This window comes from Anomaloglossus baeobatrachus, chromosome 4, assembly GCF_048569485.1.
Source record: "Anomaloglossus baeobatrachus isolate aAnoBae1 chromosome 4, aAnoBae1.hap1, whole genome shotgun sequence".
In the NCBI taxonomy this organism is placed as follows: Eukaryota; Metazoa; Chordata; class Amphibia; order Anura; family Aromobatidae; genus Anomaloglossus; species Anomaloglossus baeobatrachus.
The window spans coordinates 542,893,329-542,917,194 of NC_134356.1; the positions used below are offsets into that span (position 1 = coordinate 542,893,329).

A 23,866-nucleotide genomic window follows, 5' to 3' on the forward strand; every position below is an offset into this window, starting at 1 on the left:
CAATTTAATTAAAGGGAACATGTCATCAGGATTTTATTTTTACCAAAAACTAATAGCATGTATGTCAAGGGGCTATAATTCTCATTAAATCCTTACCTTTACCTTACCATTTTGCTGTTTTAGAGAAATCCATAGTTGAAAGTGTATGCTAATAAGTTGCAAGTGCAATGGGTGGGTCTGTACTTAAAGCTCTCCTGCCATCTGTTTTTCCCCACCCACTGCCTGCCTTCTGTCTGTGATTGATAGGTAACTCATGTTGCAGTGTATCAACCGGAGACAGGAGGCAGGCAGCTGGTGAGGAGAAGGCAGGGACACAGGAGAGCTCCCATTACACTTGTAAGTAGTAATGAGTGAGCACTAACATGCTGAGGTGCTAGGTACTCGAAATGAGAAGGTCAGATGTTCAGAAGAGCTGGACTCAAGTACCAAGCATAATGGGAGTCAATAGGAAACTAGAGCATTCTTCCAGAAGATCTTCTGGAAAAATGCTTGAGTTTTTTATCAACTCCCAATATACTCAGTTCTCGAGTCAAGCCCATCTGAGAGTCTGATCTGCTCGATTTGAGTACTGGGTTCCAGAGCATGGTGGTGCTCATTCATCACTGGTGGACATGCAATTGAACGATTCTGTGGAAGATATTGAAAAATCCAAGCACACAGGGAGAGAGAAGGAAGCCACTCTATCAGACATTTATGGTATACTGTATACTGCAAATAAGCCATTAATGTGAAAGATGGTAAAAAGCCTTTATGTCGCTCAATCATTGCTTTTATCCAACAATGTAATCATTTCTCTCATAGTATTTTCTCATAGTATCATACTTGTTGGATAATAGACATATTTTATCAAGCTTGACCATGTATCTAAATTTTCATCTATGGCTTGGCTACTTACTCACGCACTTGTATTACTTTTCTAAGGTTTCCAGATTCAAACTTGGAAAAAAATTTAAGACAATTCATCTCTTCTGAACCTTCTGCAACACTGAAAAATAAGCATAGCATTGATGAGCATCATTAAAAAGGAAGGAATTAGGATGAGCAAATATATACAAATGGAATTTAAATCTAACTGAATATTACATAAAACTGCATTTGCCAAAATGTGTATTGTTTGTAATTCTCTTCCACACAGATTAACCAAAATAATGGCCTCTTACTGCCATTTTTCTAAACTGTAAAGAGACATCAAAAAGTAAAAAAAAAGGAACATTACTTCTACTCAGCTATAGTGATGATGAATAATCACTACCATGCTTGGTAGTCATAATGAGCAGTTTGACACTTGGACAAGTACAGAGTATAATGGATGTCTATGGGGAATTTGAGCATTTTTCCAGAAGATCTTCGGGAAAAATGATTGAGTTGAGCCCATCCAAGCGTTCGAACTGCTTGTTACTAGAGCTGAGCAAACCTGAGGTTCGGTTTTCGAACTGGACACCAAACTGAAAAATTAAGGTTTGGTATCGTGGATCAGATACTGTACATGCAAACAAAACTCATGCGAGCATTACTGTGCTCAGGTACACTTGGTGCTCAGCCCTGTGAGAGCCACATACAGTGTTTGAATGGCGCATATTCGAGTAACAACAGCATGATCACATGTAGTGTGCAACATAAAAAAGAAAAAGTTTGAAAAATCCCACCTACCCTCCCCCCAGAAGTATTCTGCTTATGGCTGGCTGTATGTGGGCGGAGACTCAAACTGCCAATCAGTGAATGGATCCGGCATTTGGGTTAAGCTCGAGCTTATGGAGCTTGGCTTGTTTGCTGCTGGCAAACAGAGCCTTGACGGAACTGCTCATCTCTTCTTGTTACAAGTACTGAGCACCAGAGCATTGTAGTGCTCACTCATCACTACTCAGCTTACCACTCACCTGTCCAGCATCACCAATCTTCACCATCACCTTCCTCATCACATGTTCCTATCACTACTGTCAACATTAAAATCCATTCTCATCTGAGCCAGAAGTCTTGGCCTTGCATGAGAGACCCTGGAACTTTCTGTGCATGTGTGCTCAAGGTAGCAGCACATGTCATGACATCACTACTATATGCTTTATTCACAAAACCATGATGATAAGATGTTGGGAAGAGGTAACAGTGAGGATATGATTTTTTTTATTTTTTATGTCTTTTACTTATTATGCTCTAGATGGACCCCAGATCATAATAAGAAACATTAAAATTGCGAGAAATAACTTTGTTGTGAATTGAATTTTCTGTATAAAATCCACATAAACAGGTAAACTATAATTTTGCTTGCACTGCTCATCTCTAGGAATAAATGTAACAGATTAATAAGGTACAGTTGTTGGTGTCCACTGTTTCAGAAAAGGACCCCAATACAGAATATTCATCCCCATCTTCTCCCCCTTTACTTTTATTCAATTGTAGTCTTGGAGTCAGCTTTGCATGGACACCAACAAAAAAACATTCCAGTTAGAATAGAGCAAATTTAACAAACCTTTTACTCCAGGGAAGTGGTGTAAAAGTTTGCAAAATTTGCAAAAACTTTGCACAATTGGCAGTTTAACAAAAAGTTTGATACAGGTCCGCCAAAATGGGCAGAGCTGAAGTGGTTTCAGGCCCGGTGCAAAGAGGCGAACCTAACTCAGAAGAGGCGTCAAACTTGATAAGTGACAGTATGCCAGTCTTCAGGAATCAGTCCCAATTAGTATCTTAGATTCACCATACACAGTGCAGAATTGGTCAGAATTAGTTTATCATGGACATATACTGGGTGAAAACTGTCATTCTGGCTGAGCGGTACTTCAGTCGAATTAAACAGCATAGAGTGTACTTGTTGGTAGGAAATAAGCCCATTTTTTCAACTATATGAAAATTTGCATTTCTCTACTTTATATTTAACCCTTTTGATAATATGTGTGAGGTATTATCTCGTATAGCTAATTGTACATTATTTTCTTTGATATACAGTACAATAAACAAGCCTCCATTTGTAGAGTTATTCTTTTATCATGCCAGTGCTTTTAACTCAACTCAATATAAAGCAAAAGTAACACGTAGCATTTAGAACATTTATATTACCTTGGGTTATCCAAGTCAAACACAACCCGATTAAGGAGATCACTTGGCCTTAAATACCTCCGAATATCTTCGAATATTTTGTCCCTAGAAATGCAATATGGAGAATATGTGCACAGATTTTCACAATTTATAACATAATTAATTTCATTGCATTTGATCTTGCTTGTTAATTGCACATTCAAGCCTCATATACTTTGGTGAAGAAAGTTAGAAGGGATATTAATCATTCCTTACCTGATAACCTCAGTAATCCATCCACAATTGAATGCTTTCTTCTTAAACTAAAAACTTACTAAGGCCGAATTAACATGTCCCGATTGCACACAGAAGACACCCTTGTGCTGTCATATCATGGATCCAGACGAAACATGGACATGCCTCCATTTTTTTTTTTTTTCATCTAAAAGAACATGTAAAAACAGCCATAGGCTATACCGGGTCTGTAGGCCATCAGATAAAGAAATTAATAGCACACATACAAGACAAATGGACGTGTTAATGAGGCCTTAGAAAGTGTTAAAGAAAAAAAAGTTATTGTCAATAATAATTAGGGATGATCGAATATCTCAAATATTCGGCTTCGTGAATATTTGCCGAACAGGTCGCCGGTATTCGACTATTCATGAATATTCGATGTGCAATGTAAGTCTATGGGAAACCCGAATAACAACAATTCAGAACTTTTCGGGCTTCCCATAGACTTACATTGCGCATCGAATATTCACATAGCGGCGACCTATTCGTTGGATATTCGCGAAGCCGAATATTTGAGGTATTCGATCATCCCTAATAATAATTAACAAATAACCATTATACCCATTTTTCTTTTATTCCTATATTTCATATGGGCCAATAATGACTTCTCCATGACTAGAAGACATTATTGACAAGACCCCATGCAATCAAGGGTCTTAATCAGGGGATTAATCAGCAAAAGCATCATCATCAATGAAAGTTGACAGATAATAGGGTTCACTAAAGAATATGGCCCACCAGAGTCTTCTATTATTCCTAAAATGAACAAAGAGATATTGTTTATAATTTGGTTCATTTTAGACTTCTGTACAGAAGGCCTTATATATAAATATATATTTGAATATGATTTTTTTTCGTTCCTGATACCGTATTAAGATGGAAAATACAGTTCATAAAATATTACCGACATTTACGTAAGATATGGATTGGCGCTTCCTTAGGATAACCATCTTGGATTTATGTTCTTCTCAAGCAGGTTTAACAGCTTAGGCATCCTGCTTTGTGACAACATAATGCACTTTTCATTACAGCCTTTGCTAAACCAAATATGATGAATTAAAGTGTAGAGAAGAGAGCAGTGAACCCCTCTCCATTGATATGCAGACGCGGCATGTACAGATGTTACGGGGAGTTTGATGTGATAGAGAAAGACAAATTCTAAGGAGAAGCTGTGAAGCACAAATGAAACAGAAAGAAGACTATATGAAATATAAAATTGCTTTTCTCTATTCTTTTCTTCTGCATCGGCAGCTGCTATAGTGTCATACAGCAGGGGAACACACTGGTCTAAGGCCAAGAGTATGCGTGTTGCTTTAAACACTAAGTAACAAGCATTTTAGCACTTCCCACTCACTAAATGCTTCACATTTATATTACTGTAATGATAGACATGTAGAAAAGTGATCTGCTTGACTGCACAGTAATGGCTCAATGATACAACAATGCAAGTTTCCTAATATATTCTGTGTCCAATAAGGATAATTTACAATCCTCTAGGATTATCATTAAAAATCATACTATATGCCAATTTTGTTTTAAGTTAATACATCATTGGAAAGATTTGAAAATGCAAGTAGCATTATGTGTCCTTTTTTTGCTTAATCCAATTATTATTTTTTTTTTTAATCCTAAAACACATGTTAATTTAAAATTGTTTGTTTGATTTTTATTATAATTTATGGCATATTCATAGGGTATGTCATGAGTGGGGTCGAATTAAAGGACACTCTTACCTACCATAAAAATTGAATTACCCATGTGCAGAAGAGAACCCACTACTGTGTTATTAAATGCCGCTATTAGTGCCTTTGGACTTCTGATCCAAAATGGCCGCTGAATGGTGCGCATACGCGGTATGTTCCCTTGCTTGCGGGCATTCCTGATGGCATCCTGACGGTGCAGGACGGGTCTTTGACGTCATCGGAAGGTTTCTTCCTACCCGTTCTGTGTCCGAGATTGCCTGAGGGGACGCTCGGCTGTTGGGAACCTACCTCACATGCGCCAGTGGACGTGATATTTAGTGTGAGTACATTCACCTAGGAGCTCTCTCCCACTAAGTAAACCATATATTGTTCCACATATCTCCGAAGAAGAAGCATCTGCAAAACGTGCGTCGGGGTGCACGGGAGGTGGCTGTGACACAGCGCTGATATGGGTAAATGACTATGTATTACTGTGTGGCTTCTAGGATGGATTTAACCTCTGGCTTCTTACCTGTTAAGGTTGCCAGTTTGGTTATTTCTGAGCCATAGTCGTGGCCAGTATAGGCATGCACCTTTCAATCCTCCTAACTGATTCACTGCACATGAATAGATTTCTGTATAATCTTACCCAGGACACTGTTCTTTAATTATGACTTAACTGTGCACTTGGTTACTCCTTTGCTTTTGTGATCCTCCCCTTGTATCCTGTATGTTCTGAATAAATCTTTTTGATACTGCTTTTGTCATATTTTAATGAATTTGTAAATATCAATAAAGACATATATTTTATTAATATCCTATTTGGCATTTGGTGCCCATTTATTGACTCAGGTATTCTCCATCTGAGATACCAAAAGAACCAATCTCTATATCTATCATCTATGAGGGTTATAGTAGTTGGATCCCCATTGGTCAGGGTCTTATAACAGGTAATATGTTTTTTTACCCGACCATACTCAGGGATGAGAAGATAGTTTGAGTCTCTTGGTCTAAAGAACCTGCCAAAGTGTTATGGTGATGCTGCAAGGAAATTAAATATGTGCTGTACGCTTCCACTGCCCTCCTAGCATGGACACCGTGATTATTTAACTATTGGGAGATTTTACAACAAAATAACTCATGGCTTATTAGTCAGAGAAATCCCTCATAATTTTAAATGTATAATTTTGATTAGAGAATAAAAGATTGTACCAATAAAATATAGATTAAGTTAAAGTAAAGAAAATCAACATTTTATGTCAATGTACACTGAAGAATAGTTAATTCTCAATCTTGAAATATTTTGTAGCTGCCTTTAATAAGTTTACACACTGGGATATTTCATAATTTGGCCTAAAATATCATCCTGTCAGAGATGTACCAAACTAAATGCGCCAGAATTCACGCATAATTTGCAGCCAAAAACAGATTTTGATGACTTGTACTATAATTATTATGTGCATTAAAGAGGTTTTTGGTCTTGCAGAAAAGGGCATGGCTCATTGGAAAAAGAGTGTGCCCTTATGTGCGATGGATGTGCCAAAAAATGGGCCACATTTCTAGCAGAAAGTAAGCCAACTAACAGTGTGGACTTATAATAATCTGATGCATTTTAAAACTGGATATTCTAACAGTATAGATAACTAAAATAAAGAAGACACATTTCAACACTATCTAATCTAAGCTTGCCTTGTCTAAGAATAGTATTAAGAAATATGTCCCAAAGCTTGTAATAAAGTCACAATGTGGCATGTAATCAACAGCAAAAGAATAAATTAGGATCAAATACAAAAGTAAGCAAACTATTATATTAGGGCTTTTTGATATGTATTTTTGCCACATACCGTACTTTTTGCATATATTTGTTGCAGAAAATTTACAGCGTGATTGACATTTCAAAGTGAGTGACATTTCTGAAATCTCGTCCACATGCTGCTAATTTTTTGCATTGCCGATTTGAACCTTCAAGGAGTTTTTAAATTCTGCAATATGTCAATCTTTCAGAGTTTTTGCAGCATTTTTCAACCATTTAAATGAATGGGAAAAAATTGTACCAAAAACACATAAAAGTAATGCAAGACGCCGCAAAATGCGCTTATTTTGCACAGCATTTTTCTTGCTAACACTAATATTGAATTTGAGCACGTATTATTAGGTTCCAATCACCAACACAGATTGGATACAGTTTTCCAGACAAATCCAGAGGAAGAGGATAGCAAGATGGTGTAATATTTGCACTAAATGCAGTAAATAAATAGAAAATTTGGCAATACTATCATGCGTAATCCGGTATGTTGTAGATTTATTCCCCGCACACTGCAGAATAGGATTCCGGTGGTGCTCAAACTGTCAAGTAGTCTCTTGGGTGCAGCAAAAGAAAAAAAGTTGGAACTTCATCTTGCTTAAAAAAAATGCTAAATTCTTTATACATGGTTCCTTAAAAACACAAGCAGCTGTGGGATGCAAGAGCATGTATCCACATGTTCATTGCATCTCAGAGCTGCTTGTGTTTTTAAGGAACCATGTATAACGAATTTAGAATTTTTTTATGGAAGATGAAGTTCCAACTTTTTTTTTCTTTTGCTGCAACTAATATTTGCACTAAAACTGCATAAAAAATGCATGTATGGATTAATCTCACAGATAGCTCAACAAAACTCTTTGCACCTATGAAGGCTACGTGATGCCTAACAATTCTTAGCAAATAAAGCGTAACTGTCATTTTAAAGGGAATCGGTCAGTAAGATCATACTCCCAAGGCTAGTTTCACACATCCGGCTTTTCGTCGGTTTGCCGGATTCGGCGCACACCAGTACAGTGTATACAGTACAATGGCTGCACGACAAGCGCCAGTCACATGCAGTCATGTGACCGGAGCATGTGACCCGGAAGTTGCGGCGCTGCCCTTGTACTGTATACACTGTACTGGTGTACGCTGAATTCGTCAAACTGGCGGAACGCCAGATGTGTGAAACCGGCCTAATGCGAGCTTCAAACGGTATGATCTATCGTGTGATTGCACAAGCGATTGTACCTGCCCCTGTCATTTGTGCATCACAGGCGATTAGTTGCCCGTGGCGCACAAAGTCGTTAAACCGCCGTCACACGTACTTACCTTCTGAGCGACCTCGCTGTGGGCGGCGAACATCCACTTCCTGAAGGGGGAGGGACGTTCAGCGTCACAGCGACGTCACACAGCGGCCGGCCGATAGAAGCGGAGGGGCGGAGATGAGCGGGACGTAAACATCCCGCCCACCTCCTTCCTTCCGCATAGCCGGCGGGAGCTGCAGGACGCAGGTAAGCTGTGTTCATTTTCCCCGGGGTGTCACATGGAGCGATTTGTGCTACCCCGGGTACGATGAACAACCGGTGCAAAGTAGAATAAATGATTTTTTAAAAATGTGCGACCTGTACATGATTCGCGATTCGTAATCGATTTGCGATCGTTTACAGATGCTCATAGGTGTCACAAGGGACGACGTTGCAAGCGATGCCGAATGTGCATCACGAAAACCGTGACCCCAACGACATATCGCACGATAGATCGTCTCTTGTGATCCCTGCATTAGCCTTTTATATGGGCATGTAGGTCATAGGAAACTGAATAAAATGATACCTTGATATCTGCAATCCGATGTCTTATTCCAGAGAAATCCACATTTTTCTTATATGTAAATGAGCTGTTTTAGGCTCTGGGCCAGACACTGATCTGCATGAGAATCCGCCTCCAGAGCTTACTTGAAATAAAAGGTGGTGTTACCAGTGTGAGACATGTAAATAACACAATACAGGAGAACTTTGTCTCATTACAAACATGTTAGTAGCTGCAGCTCTCACAGCTCTGCTGATTTGCAACAATATGGCGACACTGTCTGCCTGTTATAAGAGAAAAAGTTTTGGTACCGTGTTAGCCAGTTGAAAATGATTGATTGCTCTCAGTAAGAGAAACAAAATTAGAATTTTGTAGTTGTGATACCATTTAATGGCTAACTAAAATGATGTTATAAAGCAAGCTTTTGAGACATCTCAGGTCTCTTCAAACACTATTTGCCCGAAGGGCAACAAGAGGCACCCTAATTAAAGACCTAATCAATAGCCTCCTTGGGGAGGCTATTAGCTGTTAAGTAGTTTTTTTTAACAGGCAGTGTAGGTGATAGCCAACCATATTACGTTAGTAATTTATCCAGAGAAGTGTCGGTCCGCGGCCGCACTCATCTAATACGGAATTGGCCTCCCACCTGCCATTTTTAATCCTTGTCCATTTATATAATTTAATAAAGTTTATTTGATTAGGTCTTTAGTTAGGGTACCCCTTGCTTGTTGCCCTTCGGGCAAATAGTGTTTGTACAATTACCCCTATGCTGACCGGGTGTGACAATCAGAGGTTAGTGTTTGTATCTCAGGCCTCTTCATCTCAAGATGTTGCCTGTGAGATGGAAGCTAAAGCCCTGAGAGGAACCTGCAGATCAGTCAGTTATAATCAAACACAGTTCCGTTGTAAAATCAGTAGAGTAAAGAGCGGATATCACATATCACGCTCATAACCACAACTTATATTTAGAATAACCTGTGTAGGCAGATTCTTATGAAGAACAGTGTCTGGCCCATAGCCTGGAATAATGCATTTACATATAAGAAAAATATGGATTTCTCAGGAATAAGACACCAGATCTCAAGGTATTATTTTATTGAACTTTCTTGGTCCTGTATGAATAAAGACTACTTATGAAGTGTGATCCTACTGACAGATTCCCTTTAACAGTTCTGACATGTCTTAGTGATATGCCAGAAGTTTTTACTTCTTCTGGACACCACATGCCCCATTAGTTGCTGGCATCTTGGGGCAGTGTCCAGCTAAGCATTATGTCTGTATCATATCTAACCTGCTATCTTCGGCTGGAAGATAGCTAAACGCACTTTCTTAACCACAGACTTTTATTCAAGGTCATTTATAAAAAGGCTACTTGAAGAGAAGTGAAAATTACTAATTATAAAATGAATATAAAAGAATCACCTTTGTGATCCAAACTTCTTTTCTGCAAGTTTTTGGGAAAATGAGGGTGAGGAATGGCCCCAAAACTCAGGAAATGCCAAAACTTTAAAATCAGGAACAGATTTAGTGTTTCCAGCAACAGACAAGTAAATATGGGGGTCGTGAAAAGGTATATTTCCCTTATGCTGTTCCAGAAGCTGTTTTACAACCTTGTGACTTTCTGATTCATCAGCACCGTCACTATGTTTCAGTTGGAAGTTCTTAATGCATTTAGCCGGGAAGGAGCTTGGTTTCCCACAAACCATATTTGAAGGACATATATTTGATGGATTCTTCTTAGTTTTTTCCACGTTCACTTGCTCTTGTTTGTTCATCGATGCATCCTCCAAGAGTGGTGGTCTTTTGGAAATGGTGTTCAAGATATTTTGTTCCACATGTTTCTTAGGAAAGATTGTGTCTCCAAAAGAGGGTCTGTCCACTGTGGTATAGCAATCATCCATACATCTCCCAGTGGATGGAATGTTATGTGTATAAACACTGGAGATACTCTCTCTGGCATTCAGCACTTCCTCCATACCGGATGCATTGTCCTTTAAGAAGTCAACAAGGTGAAATTGTAGGAAATTTAGTTTAAGAAAATGGCCACTTATTAAATCATATTACACACCTCAGACTTTTTATCTTACAGTCATTATTTTAAAAGATTTTGAAGACATATTCAAGTATTACATAAAGACAAACGCCATAAATATCTACGAAGCATCCCATTATGCGAATCGTACTGTGCATTGCAATGTTCAGAAAACACCATACTTTAGGAAGTTTGCTACTTCATAAAATTCCACACACAAAACAGGCAAGTGATCAAGACATGTCTCAAAGGGAACTTGTGTGTATGTTCTACTGATGAAGAGGCTGAAGATAGATTGGCTAATAGGTATGATATAATTAATGAACCAAAAGACAGGCCGATCAATAGACAAAAACATACATCAACAAGCGGCTGACAAGAGGATCTATCCTGTATTTCATCAATCAAAAGAGCAAAGATGAGTACTTAAAATATTCATCACAATCATATTAATTTATGAGGCAATGAAGAATCGAAGCAAAACAATACAATACACTTTAGCCCGATGGAATACATGATGATATAAACCATATCTCTAGAAGTTTTGTTTTGGTCTGTAAGGATAGAGTAGCGTGCCCTGCCTGATAATTTAGGTTTGTTCTACTAGTCTGTAAGAGAGTAGGAATATTTCACTATAAGTGTTGTGGGAGGTAAGGATAGCAATAATAAATGATTTGTACAGGCACATTATTCAATGCCAAAAGAATAATCTACTAAGAAAAACATCTTTTAAATTAAAGATATAGTGCAATACATCATACCTGTACACTCATTTAATGAGTCAATGAATAAAGAAGTGATACAGAAAAAAGTTAGAAGCACTTAAGATGTAAAATCCTGTATCGATACTTTGGGTTCTGTAGCATACAATGAGGAAGAAGACTAAATAACCTAAAGTATACCTATTATTGTACCAATAATGATGTATGTAAAAAAATAATTATGTTAGAATAAAATCTAATATATGAAATTGCATCTTTCAGCTTCCAGCAGCATGCAGTGCACTTTCCTTCCTGTAGGCGCTACATAAATATTCAGAAACCTTCTAAAAGGAGTCTTTTTGTAGTTTTAACCATAAAATATGGGGACACCTATAAGAATACAAAAGATATATAAAGAGGTTGTCCACTATTTTTACATTGATGGCTTATCCTTAAGCTTCAATGTCTGATCATCCAGGGTCCAACACCTCGCATCTCCGCCGATCAGCTGTTCTTGGTTCCAACAACGGCAGCAGAAAGCCAAAAATGCTCAGTTCTGGAGCTGCTCCATTTTCTGATAGTGGCCACGGCTGAGTACTGCACATCCGCTTCCCATTCTAATCAATAGAAGGGGGATGTGGAGTACCTGGCCGCGACCACTATCAGAAGACGGGACAGTTACAGAAGTGATCATTTCCAGCTGTCTGCTAGCGCCACCAGGACAGACAACAGCTGATCAGTGGCAGTGCAGGATGTTGGACCCCGGCTGATCAGACATTGATGACCTATTATAAGGATAGGCCATCAATGTAAAGGTAGTGGACAACATCCTTAAACATACCATTGTGTACTGTTTTAGAGACACCATTAATGAGAGAATAAGGTTTTACCATGCTTTTTTTTGCAAAACTTAAGGCTAAAATGCTTTTGGCTGTCTGCAGAAACACTTCACAAGACCCCCCTCTACTCTGAAATGTCTGCTGAAGTATGCATCATTCAAAAGTAGCCATCCAAGAGAAGGAAGTGGTTGTACAGCTTTTCATACAGAGAATCAAGTGCTCTTCAATCTTAGGAACACCCTTTGAAGCACATGTGCAAGCTGCACTGTAATAAAACATAATTTCTCCGTCATGCTAATAGTATAGAAAAATATGTTTAACTACGTGTATGGGTTTCCTATCTAAAGCTATCAGTGGTTTTGTGAGATTGGAGTCTACAAAAATGAAGTGCAATGTACAATTATAACAGTAGATGGGGAGGAAGGAACATAGCGGCAGTTTCTCACTCAGTGTATTAGCCAAACAGTATAAGGAGTATATAGCACAGCTCTTAAAGGGAACCTGTCACATGTTTTTTGGCCTATAAGCTGCGGCAACCATAAGTGGGCTCTTATATACAGCATTCTAACATGCTGTAAATAAGAGCCCAGGCCACTGTGTAGAACATAAAAAACACTTTATAATACTCACCTAACGGTCACGCTGTGGTGAATTTACGTCAGATGGGCATCTCCATTCTCCAGTGCTGATGCCGCCTCTTTCGGCCATCTTTGTCTTCCTTCTTCTGTAGCCGGGGTGAATGACATGTCCTACATCATCCACACTCACCGGCATTGAGATCCTGCGCAGGCACACTTTGATCTGCCCTGAGAATGGCAGATCAAAGTATTGTAGTGAACCTGTGCTGGACCGGCAAGTGTGTATGACGTAGGATGCGTCATGCACACAGGCTTCAGAAGGAGGATGAAGATGGCCGAAAGAGGAGGTGCCGGCACCGGACAACGGAGACGTCCATCTGACTAAAATCCACCGCAGCGTGACCATTAGGTGAGTATTATAAAGTGTTTTTTTTATTCTACATAGCAGCCTGGGCTCTTATATACAGCATGTTAATGCTGTATATAAGAGCCCGATGGTGGTGGCCACAGCTTATAGGCCGAAAAACTGACCGGTCCTTTAAATCCCACAAGAAAAAGCCCACCCAACTAACAAACATTAATAAAGAAAATATACTCTCACAAAACTGGCAGAGTACAAGGAAAAAGACCCAAATAAGCAGGTTACATATAATTTCTCTGAACTAATCTGAATCTACTGCTGTCTGAGCAATGACTCATTTTTTTAATGATATACTATATGTAAGGTTAACACTAAAATGATCACTATCCTTTTTCAAATGTAGGTTAGATGTAAAATATGGATGGGGTTTCTTCTGGAGATGTACTCATCAATATCATTAGATGGGTCTTCCTTTTCCTTTCCACAAATTTTGTTAAGGTCTCCATCCAATCTTGCATGATACAAATTCAATACATTATCATGACATGCTACCCATATCCTCAATAGGTTGTTATTGACACCACAACCACAACACATAAGCAAGTACATGCTGTTTTTCAAAGGTGATCATTTCAGGAAGGATACCCATCCTGGAATATGTGGAGCAAAAAAGAAAAAGTAGGGGACCTGACTCCATAAATATGCACTTTTATTACCTAGTGTAAATGCCGCTATTCTAATGAATCTGGCTCTGTTGTATTCTGTTCATATGCCTCTCCGTTTCTCAGATATGACCTTTCTTCAATTCTAGTCATTTTTGCAAACTGAGCATGGTCCTTAAGAGAATAGTTAAGGGCTATGCCCATTTAGATAAAAAGGCTACACTTACCATTTCTCACCAAACCCCTCCTCTCTCGCTCGAATGCTCTCAGAACCCACCCATTTTCCCTCCCCATATCCACCACTCCCTTCCCCCCTCCCTCCCCACTTATCCTTCTTCTTCCCTTTGTCTTTTATGTAGTTTGGTTGAATTGATTTGGTTGATAATATTAATTTCAATACATGCCATGGCCATCCTCGCTGTTTTTTGTATTCTTTTTTCTCTTTTGTTTTCTTTTTTCTCTTCTCAGCTTCAAAATACTGATGGCCAGGGTCCGAAGCAATGTATGTTGTCACTATTCTTCATCTATTGAATATATTCTGATGAGATATGCATATTCACTACTGAGATGTTATATGTATTGAAAATGTCATAAATAAAACATTGAAAAGAAAAGAAAAGGCTACATTTACATACAGGGAAGAAATGACCATATCTGTGGAATGGAGAGGAGCAGAAACAAAAACAATGCCAGGTTCAGACAGTGCCATATACACAGAGTATAAAAATATATATTTTTGGCAAATGACAGGTCTACTTTAAGTTTGGTTTTCAGATAATGTTTCTAGTGATATTACTATGCTAACTAATGATGTGTAACATAGGTCCCAATGTCATTATGTTTTTAAATTATGTATCATCACATACTAACTGATGCAGGTATAGAAGATCTAATCCTTCTATGTATCTCATCTCATTACATACACTTTACTACTGCATCACTGGCTAGCAGAAAGAAAATTCCCCTATGCCCTTGAAATAGTCACTATATCTTTTAGTATATGACAGAGAAATCGAATCCATTTGGATAAAGAAAAAAACAATGAAATTAAAATATGTGAAACTGATTATTGTCATGCAAGACAAAAAAGAGTCTATTTGATTAGTGGACTGACTTAAGTATGAAAGTGAAATAAAAACAAATTTCAGTTACAACTTGACTTATTGGTGAGTTACTCATCAGGGAAATCCAGAACTATTGTTTTGTTGGAATACAATTTGTGGAATCGATCTCATTAGTCATGGATACAAAATAATACTAGTTTAGGTCTTGGTTATATTGATGACATTACATCTTTTTGACCTGGGCATAAGTAAACCAAAGTTAAAGTGATGGTCAGGAAAGACTTACTGACCCGGATTTCTAGGAGTTGAATATAATATCAGACTGTTTGTTGAATACTTGGTTGTATGTTATTAAGCTTGATTGTTTGTATATTTTTCTCTATAAGTATATAACCTAAAAATACGGTGATTTTGTGTCCTTGCATTTTCTATTGAATATAAATAAAGCAAACCACATAGTTACGATTATTCTCAAAATAAACATTACTGGAGGCTCCTATTGTCAGATATCTCAGTCAAGCATTCCAGACTAATGTATGAGCTCCAAATGGCACTTATTATAATTGAAGCTCTATAAACTAGTAAATTGAATTACTTTGTTTCTTAGGACATTCTACAGTAATAACCATGGAGAGATGTATCTATACTACTATATACCTGATGATAATTAGATATATAATTTTCAGGCATGCCAATTATGTACCTTACCTTAAAGTCAAATAGTTCAGAACAGAATGCTTTGTATTGCTTAAACTCTTCGACAGGTCGGTCAGGTTGTGGCTGTGATCGCAACTTTTTCAAGTCTGTCTCCAAATCATCATCCTGGAAATACAACACAATAATGTTATATTATAAAAGAAGTGAGCTCAGTAGCTAAAGGGATGTCAAGACAGAAACCAAATAAAGATAGAACCGTTATCGATTTCTAGAGAGATGTAGGCCAAATATGATAAATACAAGGTAACAATTGCAACACCTATAAGATCTAGCGAAGAACAAGCTGCACTGTGTAAAATAAAGTTTGACTAGTAGATGTACACCTCAAGGACCTCAACCATGCAATCCCAGCAAATATTTTAAAAACTAAACATAATCCTTCAAATTAGAGGAAAAAAACATTACTCTATTGACAGTACACATTGTTGCAATGTTTCAACCCCAACTATACACTTTTGAAAAAGCTGAAATATTGCAACAAGGGGTCATTTTTATCTACTTTGGAAGGCTGGTGATCCTCAATTTTGAAATATAAAAAGCTTATAAAATATTGAAAATCTGGTATGGAAAAATGTCAACTAGATAATGGTGGTATTCTTAAATAAGAAGAAATTTCACTGTATTTATTCTTTAGTATTTAACATTTACTCTAATTTAGCAGACATAGGGGCCAATTCCATAATGCTGGCGTTGCGCACACCAGTCTTGATGAGTACGATGCTCCTAATTCATTAAGAGGCACAGGTCACTTAATTAACTAGGCGCATCGCTTAACATGTGTGTGTCATCGCCTGAAATTTACTACAGTCAGGGCATAACTCATTAATTTGACAGGCAGGCATAGCCATATTGGGTCCCACCCATGATCTGCCCGCATTGGCTTAGATGGCCAAGACTAGAGTGAAAAGGCCAAAAGGCGTAATAATTTTTGCTTAACTTCTAAGTTGTACAATAATTACTACTTTTTTGGTGTTTTGTGCCAAAATTCTTGTGTAAACACCTTAAGGAATTAGCTACATGAATTTTGTGATTTGGAAACTAGAATTTCCAGTTGCCTTAAGACTGTCATTGCAAAAGATTGCTGTCTTTCTCTTTGTTTATTTTGTTTTATTTTTGTTAAAGAAATGTGTTATATAGCTGTTCTTTCCAATGAGTTTGTCTTGAAGAGGTTTTCGTGCACTCATATCCACATACCCAGTTGTCACGTCCACTTTCATACCTAATATTTATGTGTTTTAACTCTTTTACTTCATATACATCTTATTACGTGATATGTTGGGTCCCTGCCTTTTATGCATGCTCAGAAACTGTCCTCCTTCTGAAGCTAGTGTGGATGACGCGTTCTTCGTCATCTTCACTAGCCGACATTGAGGTCCTGCGCAGGCGCACTCTGATCTGCCTTGAGTAGGGCAGATCAAAATATTAAACCAAAAAAGGTGTTTCTGCACATAAGGACTTATCAATAATTCATACAATATCCATCATGTTTAGAAAAAATATCAAATTTTATTCAGTCATAATTGAAGTACAATATTATATTATTTTATTAAATGCTGGTATACACAGAATTTAAAAGAACCCTACCCCATAAAAACAAACAAAGAAACAACTGGTGCGTTGTGGAACAGTCATAGTATCAAAAATTCATATATCATACATACATATAAGTTCCTGGGTATAAGTAGGCAAGGGCGCATCCAATGATTGCCCACAGCTATATTTGAGTGCCACTTAAGCTCAAAAAAGTTTAAATCTTAAACCTGCAGTTTGCATTTCATATTGCGGCCAGATCTATAATTCATAACCGTATGGGTGGAATAAATAATAGAATTAAGCTGTTTTTTAGTTGACAAAATTAATATATATATCATTTATGGGAAACAAGACACAATGTTCAAAGGCAATATATATATAGTTCAATCCAATACACAGGGGCACAAGGCTTCCTGTTTAAAGGTAAGGGGATTTTCCAAATATTGATGAGATTGTGTTATTACACAGGATAAATCCCAATATTTAAAGATATTATATCAACCTGATATTTGCCTTATATTAAAGATAAATCACCCCCATTAAGGTTCAGATAATTCAGAGGATCATGGTTAGTGTACCCAGATGGTGGACCACAACGCCCAGCACCTCAATGTAAACACTGGTGCGCTATGGAACAACCATAATATCAATAATTCCCATATCGCATATATAGATATAGATTCCTGGGTGTGAGTAAATAAGGACACCTCCAAAGGTTACCCGCAAGGTCTTATATCAAAGGCAAAACCACCTCCATTAAGGTTAGAATAGTTCAAGGAGCCATGATTTGTATACCCGGATGGCGGACCACAACGCCCAGCACCTCGACGCGCGTTTCGCCTCTCGCTTCGTCAGGAAACGCGCGTCGAGGTGCTGGGCGTTGTGGTCTGCCATCCGGGTATACAAATCATGGCTCCTTGAACTATTCTAACCTTAATGGAGGTGGTTTTGCCTTTGATATAAGACCTTGCGGGTAACCTTTGGAGGTGTCCTTATTTACTCACACCCAGGAATCTATATCTATATATGCGATATGGGAATTATTGATATTATGGTTGTTCCATAGCGCACCAGTGTTTACATTGAGGTGCTGGGCGTTGTGGTCCACCATCTGGGTACACTAACCATGACCCTCTGAATTGTCTGAACCTTAATGGGGGTGATTTATCTTTAATATAAGGCAAATATCAGGTTGATATAATATCTTTAAATATTGGGATTTATCCTGTGTAATAACACAATCTCATCAATATTTGGAAAATCCCCTTACCTTTAAACAGGAAGCCTTGTGCCCCTGTGTATTGGATTGAACTATATATATATTGCCTTTGAACATTGTGTCTTGTTTCCCATAAATGATATATATATATTAATTTTGTCAACTAAAAAACAGCTTAATTCTATTATTTATTCCACCCATACGGTTATGAATTATAGATCTGGCCGCAATATGAAATGCAAACTGCAGGTTTAAGATTTAAACTTTTTTGAGCTTAAGTGGCACTCAAATATAGCTGTGGGCAATCATTGGATGCGCCCTTGCCTACTTATACCCAGGAACTTATATGTATGTATGATATATGAATTTTTGATACTATGACTGTTCCACAACGCACCAGTTGTTTCTTTGTTTGTTTTTATGGGGTAGGGTTCTTTTAAATTCTGTGTATACCAGCATTTAATAATATAATATAATATTGTACTTCAATTATGACTGAATAAAATTTGATATTTTTTCTAAACATGATGGATATTGTATGAATTATTGATAAGTCCTTATGTGCAGAAACACCTTTTTTGGTTTTATATACGAGTAACATGGTGGGATCTGCGCTGCCTAAAGTTTAAACAGATATGGATCTTTGGTCCCTTTTTTTGGTTAATATTCAGATCAAAATATTGTAGTGAGCCTGCGTGGGACCTCAATGTCGGCTAGTGAAGATGACGAAGAACGGGTCATCCACACTAGCTTCAGAAGGAGGACAAAGATGGCCGAAAGAGGAGGCGTGAACAGGGAGAACAGAGACGCCCATCCAACCAGTCTGCTCTGCAACGACCGTTAGGTGAGTATTATAAACATCCGGTGACAGGTTGCCTTTAAAAACTACAACTCAGAACCCTCATAATGCTATATGGACAGAAAAAGAAAAAAGTTAAAAAGCTCAATGACGGAAAATAACCCAGTCGGAAAACAGTTAAAAAAAAAAGCTTGTTCAGCTCATTCCAAAAGGGGATGTGATTCAGTAGAAAAGCTACAACTTCAGATTCCTTGATATGCACCAAAATTTTGGCATTAAATAGTCAACAAATATGCCAAACAAGAATTGGAAAAAATGTCTGAAGTTGGATTAAATTTATTATCCAGTGTGAACCACTGTTATAAATTTAGCACATTTTAATAATATCTCATGTAGGTTTACACTGTCTATATGATAGCGAGAATTGGTAAATGTCCAGTATTCGCTCTGAATCTCTAATCATGATCATTATTCAGCTACATTAGAATTTAGCAGTTATTCAGCTATTTTTTGAATAATGAAAAATACAAACTTCATCCTTGTTTTCATCATTTGTGAGACTTTTATCCAAATCTTCATCTTCATCATCAGATTCATCTATTAGACAAAATGATATAAAACTAATAAGAATAAGATAAAAACTAAATGTTTTGTTTTCTCATTGCAACCACAGAGATGATGAAGAGACAATATGATGCAGGTTCTGTTGGTAAAATTATTTTAAGCTTTCTTAAAGGGGTTGTCCACTACTTGGCTTCCTTCTCCCCACCTTCAGATGTATGAGTAATTAAGAGGAAGTGAGTCATGCGGCTGCCATTCACTTCCTGTTAATTACTTATACTTCCAAAGGCAAGGAGAGTGAAGCTGGTGATGATTGCTCGCATAGCTCACATGATGTAACAACCTCACGTGGATCTCGGAAACATAAGCGTAGACATCGCTGGAACAGCACATGCACTAAAAGTGAGTATAAGCTTTTTTATTTCAATGAGATCTGAGATGGGAAAAGAGAAGAGTTTGGCTTAGTGGACCATCCTTTAAACCACCATTGTTTTCAGCGCTGGAGTGGTGATGCTTCTATTTTAAGGTCTGGTGATGCTTCTAATCTAAGGTCCATGACCCTAGTATTATACTTACCCACCAGCGTCTTCACCCAATGTTGCTCTGGTCCCACGATGCCATATTATGACTGTAACTTCTGACTACCGGAAGTCAGAGGTAATGGGGACTAGCTCTCAATGAAAGTCTATGAGGGCCGGAAAAAGGCCAGAACAAGGTTATAACGAGGCTCTGATAGAGATGCATTAAGTTGTGTTGAGCGGTTGCAATAGAAGGTGAAGACAGTAAGTATAAGACTAAGTGCAAGGAACATAGATTAGAAACACCACTCTAGTAGTGAAATAAATTAAAAAAAAAGTCTGGAGTGGTATTTTAAATTTCACCATGTTCCAAATTATTATGTAAATTGGATTTAAGTGTCATAGCGATTAATTTTTTTTTTCAATGAAACTCATTGATGGTATTGTGTCTCAGGGTTCTTAGGATCACTGAAATCAATCTCAGATACCTGTGATAATTAGTTTGCCACATAAGCCCAATAAAAGGAAAACTGGATGTTCCACAATATTAAGCAGGCCACAGTTTTCAAATAACATGGGAAAGAAAAAGGATCTCTCTGCTGCCGAAAAGCATCAATGCCTTGGACAAGGGATGAAAACATTAGATATTTCACAAAAACTTAAGCGTGATCATCATACTGTGAAGATATTTGTGGCTGATCCTGAGCACATACGTGTTTGTGCTGATAAGGTAGAATGAGGAAGGTTTCTGCCAGGCAAGTTCATCGGATTAAGAGAGCAGCTGCTAAAAAGCCATTACAAACCAGCAAACAGAAGATACTGGTTCCTCTGGAGTCCCTCGAACCTCAAGGTGTAGGATCCTTCAAAGGCTTGATGTGGTACATAAACCTACTATAAGGCCACACCTAACCAATGCTCACAAGCAGAAGCGGTTGCAGTGGGCCCAGACATATATGAAGACTAATTTTCAGTCAGTCTTGTTTACTGATGAGTGTCGAGCAACCCTGGATGGTCCAGATTGATGGAGTTGTGGATGGTTGTTGGATGGCCACCATGTCCTAACAAGGCTGCAACGTCAGCAAGGAGGTGGAGGAGTCATGTTTTGGGGTGGAATCATGGGGAGACATCTGGTAGGCCCCTTTAGGGTTCCTGAAGGTGTGAAGATGACCTCTGCAAAGTATATAGAGTTTCTGGCTGACAACTTTCTTCCATGGTACAAAAAGCAGAAACGTGCTTTCAGGAACAAAATCAACTGCATGCATGACAATGCACCATCGCATGCTGCAAAGAATACCTCTGTGCCATTAACTGCTATGGCCATAAAAAGAGATAAACTCATGCTGTGGCCATCATCTACCCCTGACCTCAACCCTATAGAGAACCTTTGGAGTATCATCAAGCAAAAGATCTTAGGGTGGAAGGCAGTTCACATTAAAACAGCAGCTCTGGGAGGCTATTCTGACATCATGCAAAGAAATTCAAGCAGAAACTCTCCAAAAACTCACAAGTTCAATGGATGCAAGAATTGTGAAGGTGATATCAAAGAAGGGTTCCTATGTTAGTGTGACACCCTGGACAAGCCAGGTAGTCACAGATAAGGCCCCGCACAACACCAGTCCCCTCACTAGGTAACACCAGCCAACCACATTACACCCTAGTCACCTCCCTCAGGGCTGGATGGACACATCAGGGGGCAGAGCCAGGCGGTTGGACATGCCCACTGAGGAGTTCAGAGAGCCTGAGGCAGGAAAAATAAAACAGTTGAGTTTGGAGTTTCAGTTGGAGAGTGCAGTGAGGGGGACAGGCCTGTGTGACAGGCCTGTAACAGACTGACAGGTGCCAGGGTTGGAGCCCGGGCACCTTTGGCTAGGAGGCATACAGAGGCCTCTGTCTGCAGGAGCCAGGAAGATGGCACGGTGGAACCGTGGTGGACCGGGACAGGGTAGTGGCCCGCCGGTACCGACCTGGGGAACCAACTCGGAAACTGGAGCACAAGAGGGGGTACTCAGACCCTGAAATGAGGTCTAGAAACTACTGGACTGAGTTAATTAACTGATTGTGGTCTGGACTTCAGGTCCTTTCCCACCCAAAGTCCCTCATAGAAGACAACAGCCCAACGAGGGGGATAGAAAGCCACCGCCAAGGCTCAGAGATTCCACGGGCCAGCGTCTGCGGGCAAACGGGCTCTTCCGACATCCACAAGCCGGGGAGCGGAATCCTGACGCTGCAAGCGTAGGTAGTCCAACAACTAAATCAGGTGCAGGAGAAAGGCAGAGACCAGCAACCGGGTAGGGGAACCCGACTACAGCCGGCTGCGGGCACAGACCGCCATCATCTTGGTTTACCAGAGACTCGAGTGTTTCATAATAGTGAGTACACCAGTGCCCTCCGGCCGCCCATCTCCCTGCACCGCCAAAACACCCCCAACGGGTCCCGGGGCCACCATCCCTGCCCATGGAGGGGTTAACAACTTGCTGCATACCATCTCCCCCGGGTGCCCCGTAACTGCAGTGGTGGTGTCCACTTTCACCACATCCTGTGGGTGGCGTCACGAACTTAAAACACGGCCTCGGCCGTACACCTACGTCCCCAAACCGCCAACCCCTTTTTGGTCGGAGTGACCGCAGGACCTCCCAGGTCCGGAGACCCTCGAGCAGCTCACTGAAGGTCCGGACCCGAGCGGCTCGGTTGCAGCCGAGCACGGGGTGGCACATTAACATGTAACTTGGCCTGTTAGGATGTTTTGGATTTAAATAGCTTTTTATTTCAGTGAATGTGACCTCCTAATGCTGCAAATTCCACAAATGAGCATTTTCAGTTCTTTAAAACATATTAAATGTTTAGAAACTCTCCTGTGCCTAATAATTTAGAAACTCTAGTCTACTAATAATTTGGAACAGTGCATTTTGTTGTTTTTTTTAATTTTGAAGATTATACTGTTATCATTGGGAGGTTTCTTCAATAAAATTCGATGTATACTCTAACGGGTGATGACTTTTATTAGACTGACTTTCATTTGCACTAATCATTTAGGAAAATCAGAGAAAAATATCATTTGCATAATAATTTGTAACATGGTGTATATACAAATTAAATACAAATTTGGCCTACTATTTGTGTGCAGATCTCTACCTAAGAATTTTTTTACAACCCTATATTAAAAGTGTATGTTTAGTAAATGAACATCATATATTATTTGTGCAGGTAGTGGGATAATGAAATTATTTACTTTGCTATATTTTTTAGATGTATGTAAATATATGCAGACTTGTCCAAATGTTTTTTGTCAGTAATAAGATGAAGAGAAAAAAAAATAAAACCAACAAAAAAATATTTTTGCTTCATAGTATAGAATCATACAGAAAATGTAGAAATGCAGAAAAGTCAACAACACTTTTAGTGATAAGATAAGTTGCAGCACGATTACTTCAAGAACATTGCATAAAATGTCTGAACACATAGCAAAAAAATCCCAAAAACAAGGTACCCTCAAAGAATGTTTAGGCTTCATGCTCCTTAGTACTTAATGTGAGACCACGCATGGACAAACTAGAGCTTGAAGAATGGTCATTGGATAAAAGATCCAATAATACAACCTTTTCGTTAACACAAGAAATGTGAAATTTGAGGATAAACTAACATAAGAGCTACAGTAAAACCATACTAAACAGAACCATGACAGATTTCAGTGATGGGTTTTCC

General features: G+C 38.7%; 1 protein-coding gene across 1 annotated transcript in view; it reads right to left on the bottom strand.

Annotated features, from left to right (window-relative positions):
• Positions 1–23,866, bottom strand: part of AGBL1 (AGBL carboxypeptidase 1) — a 1,396,462-nt gene that overhangs the window by 976,462 nt on the left and 396,134 nt on the right. Inside the window, exons 9-13 of the mRNA XM_075345952.1 lie at positions 19,618–19,682; positions 15,526–15,639; positions 10,003–10,571; positions 3,052–3,135; positions 896–985 (exon numbers count right to left, since the gene is read on the bottom strand). Of these exons, the coding sequence (XP_075202067.1) occupies positions 896–985; positions 3,052–3,135; positions 10,003–10,571; positions 15,526–15,639; positions 19,618–19,682 (922 nt within the window). The remainder of the gene's footprint in view (positions 1–895; positions 986–3,051; positions 3,136–10,002; positions 10,572–15,525; positions 15,640–19,617; positions 19,683–23,866) is intronic.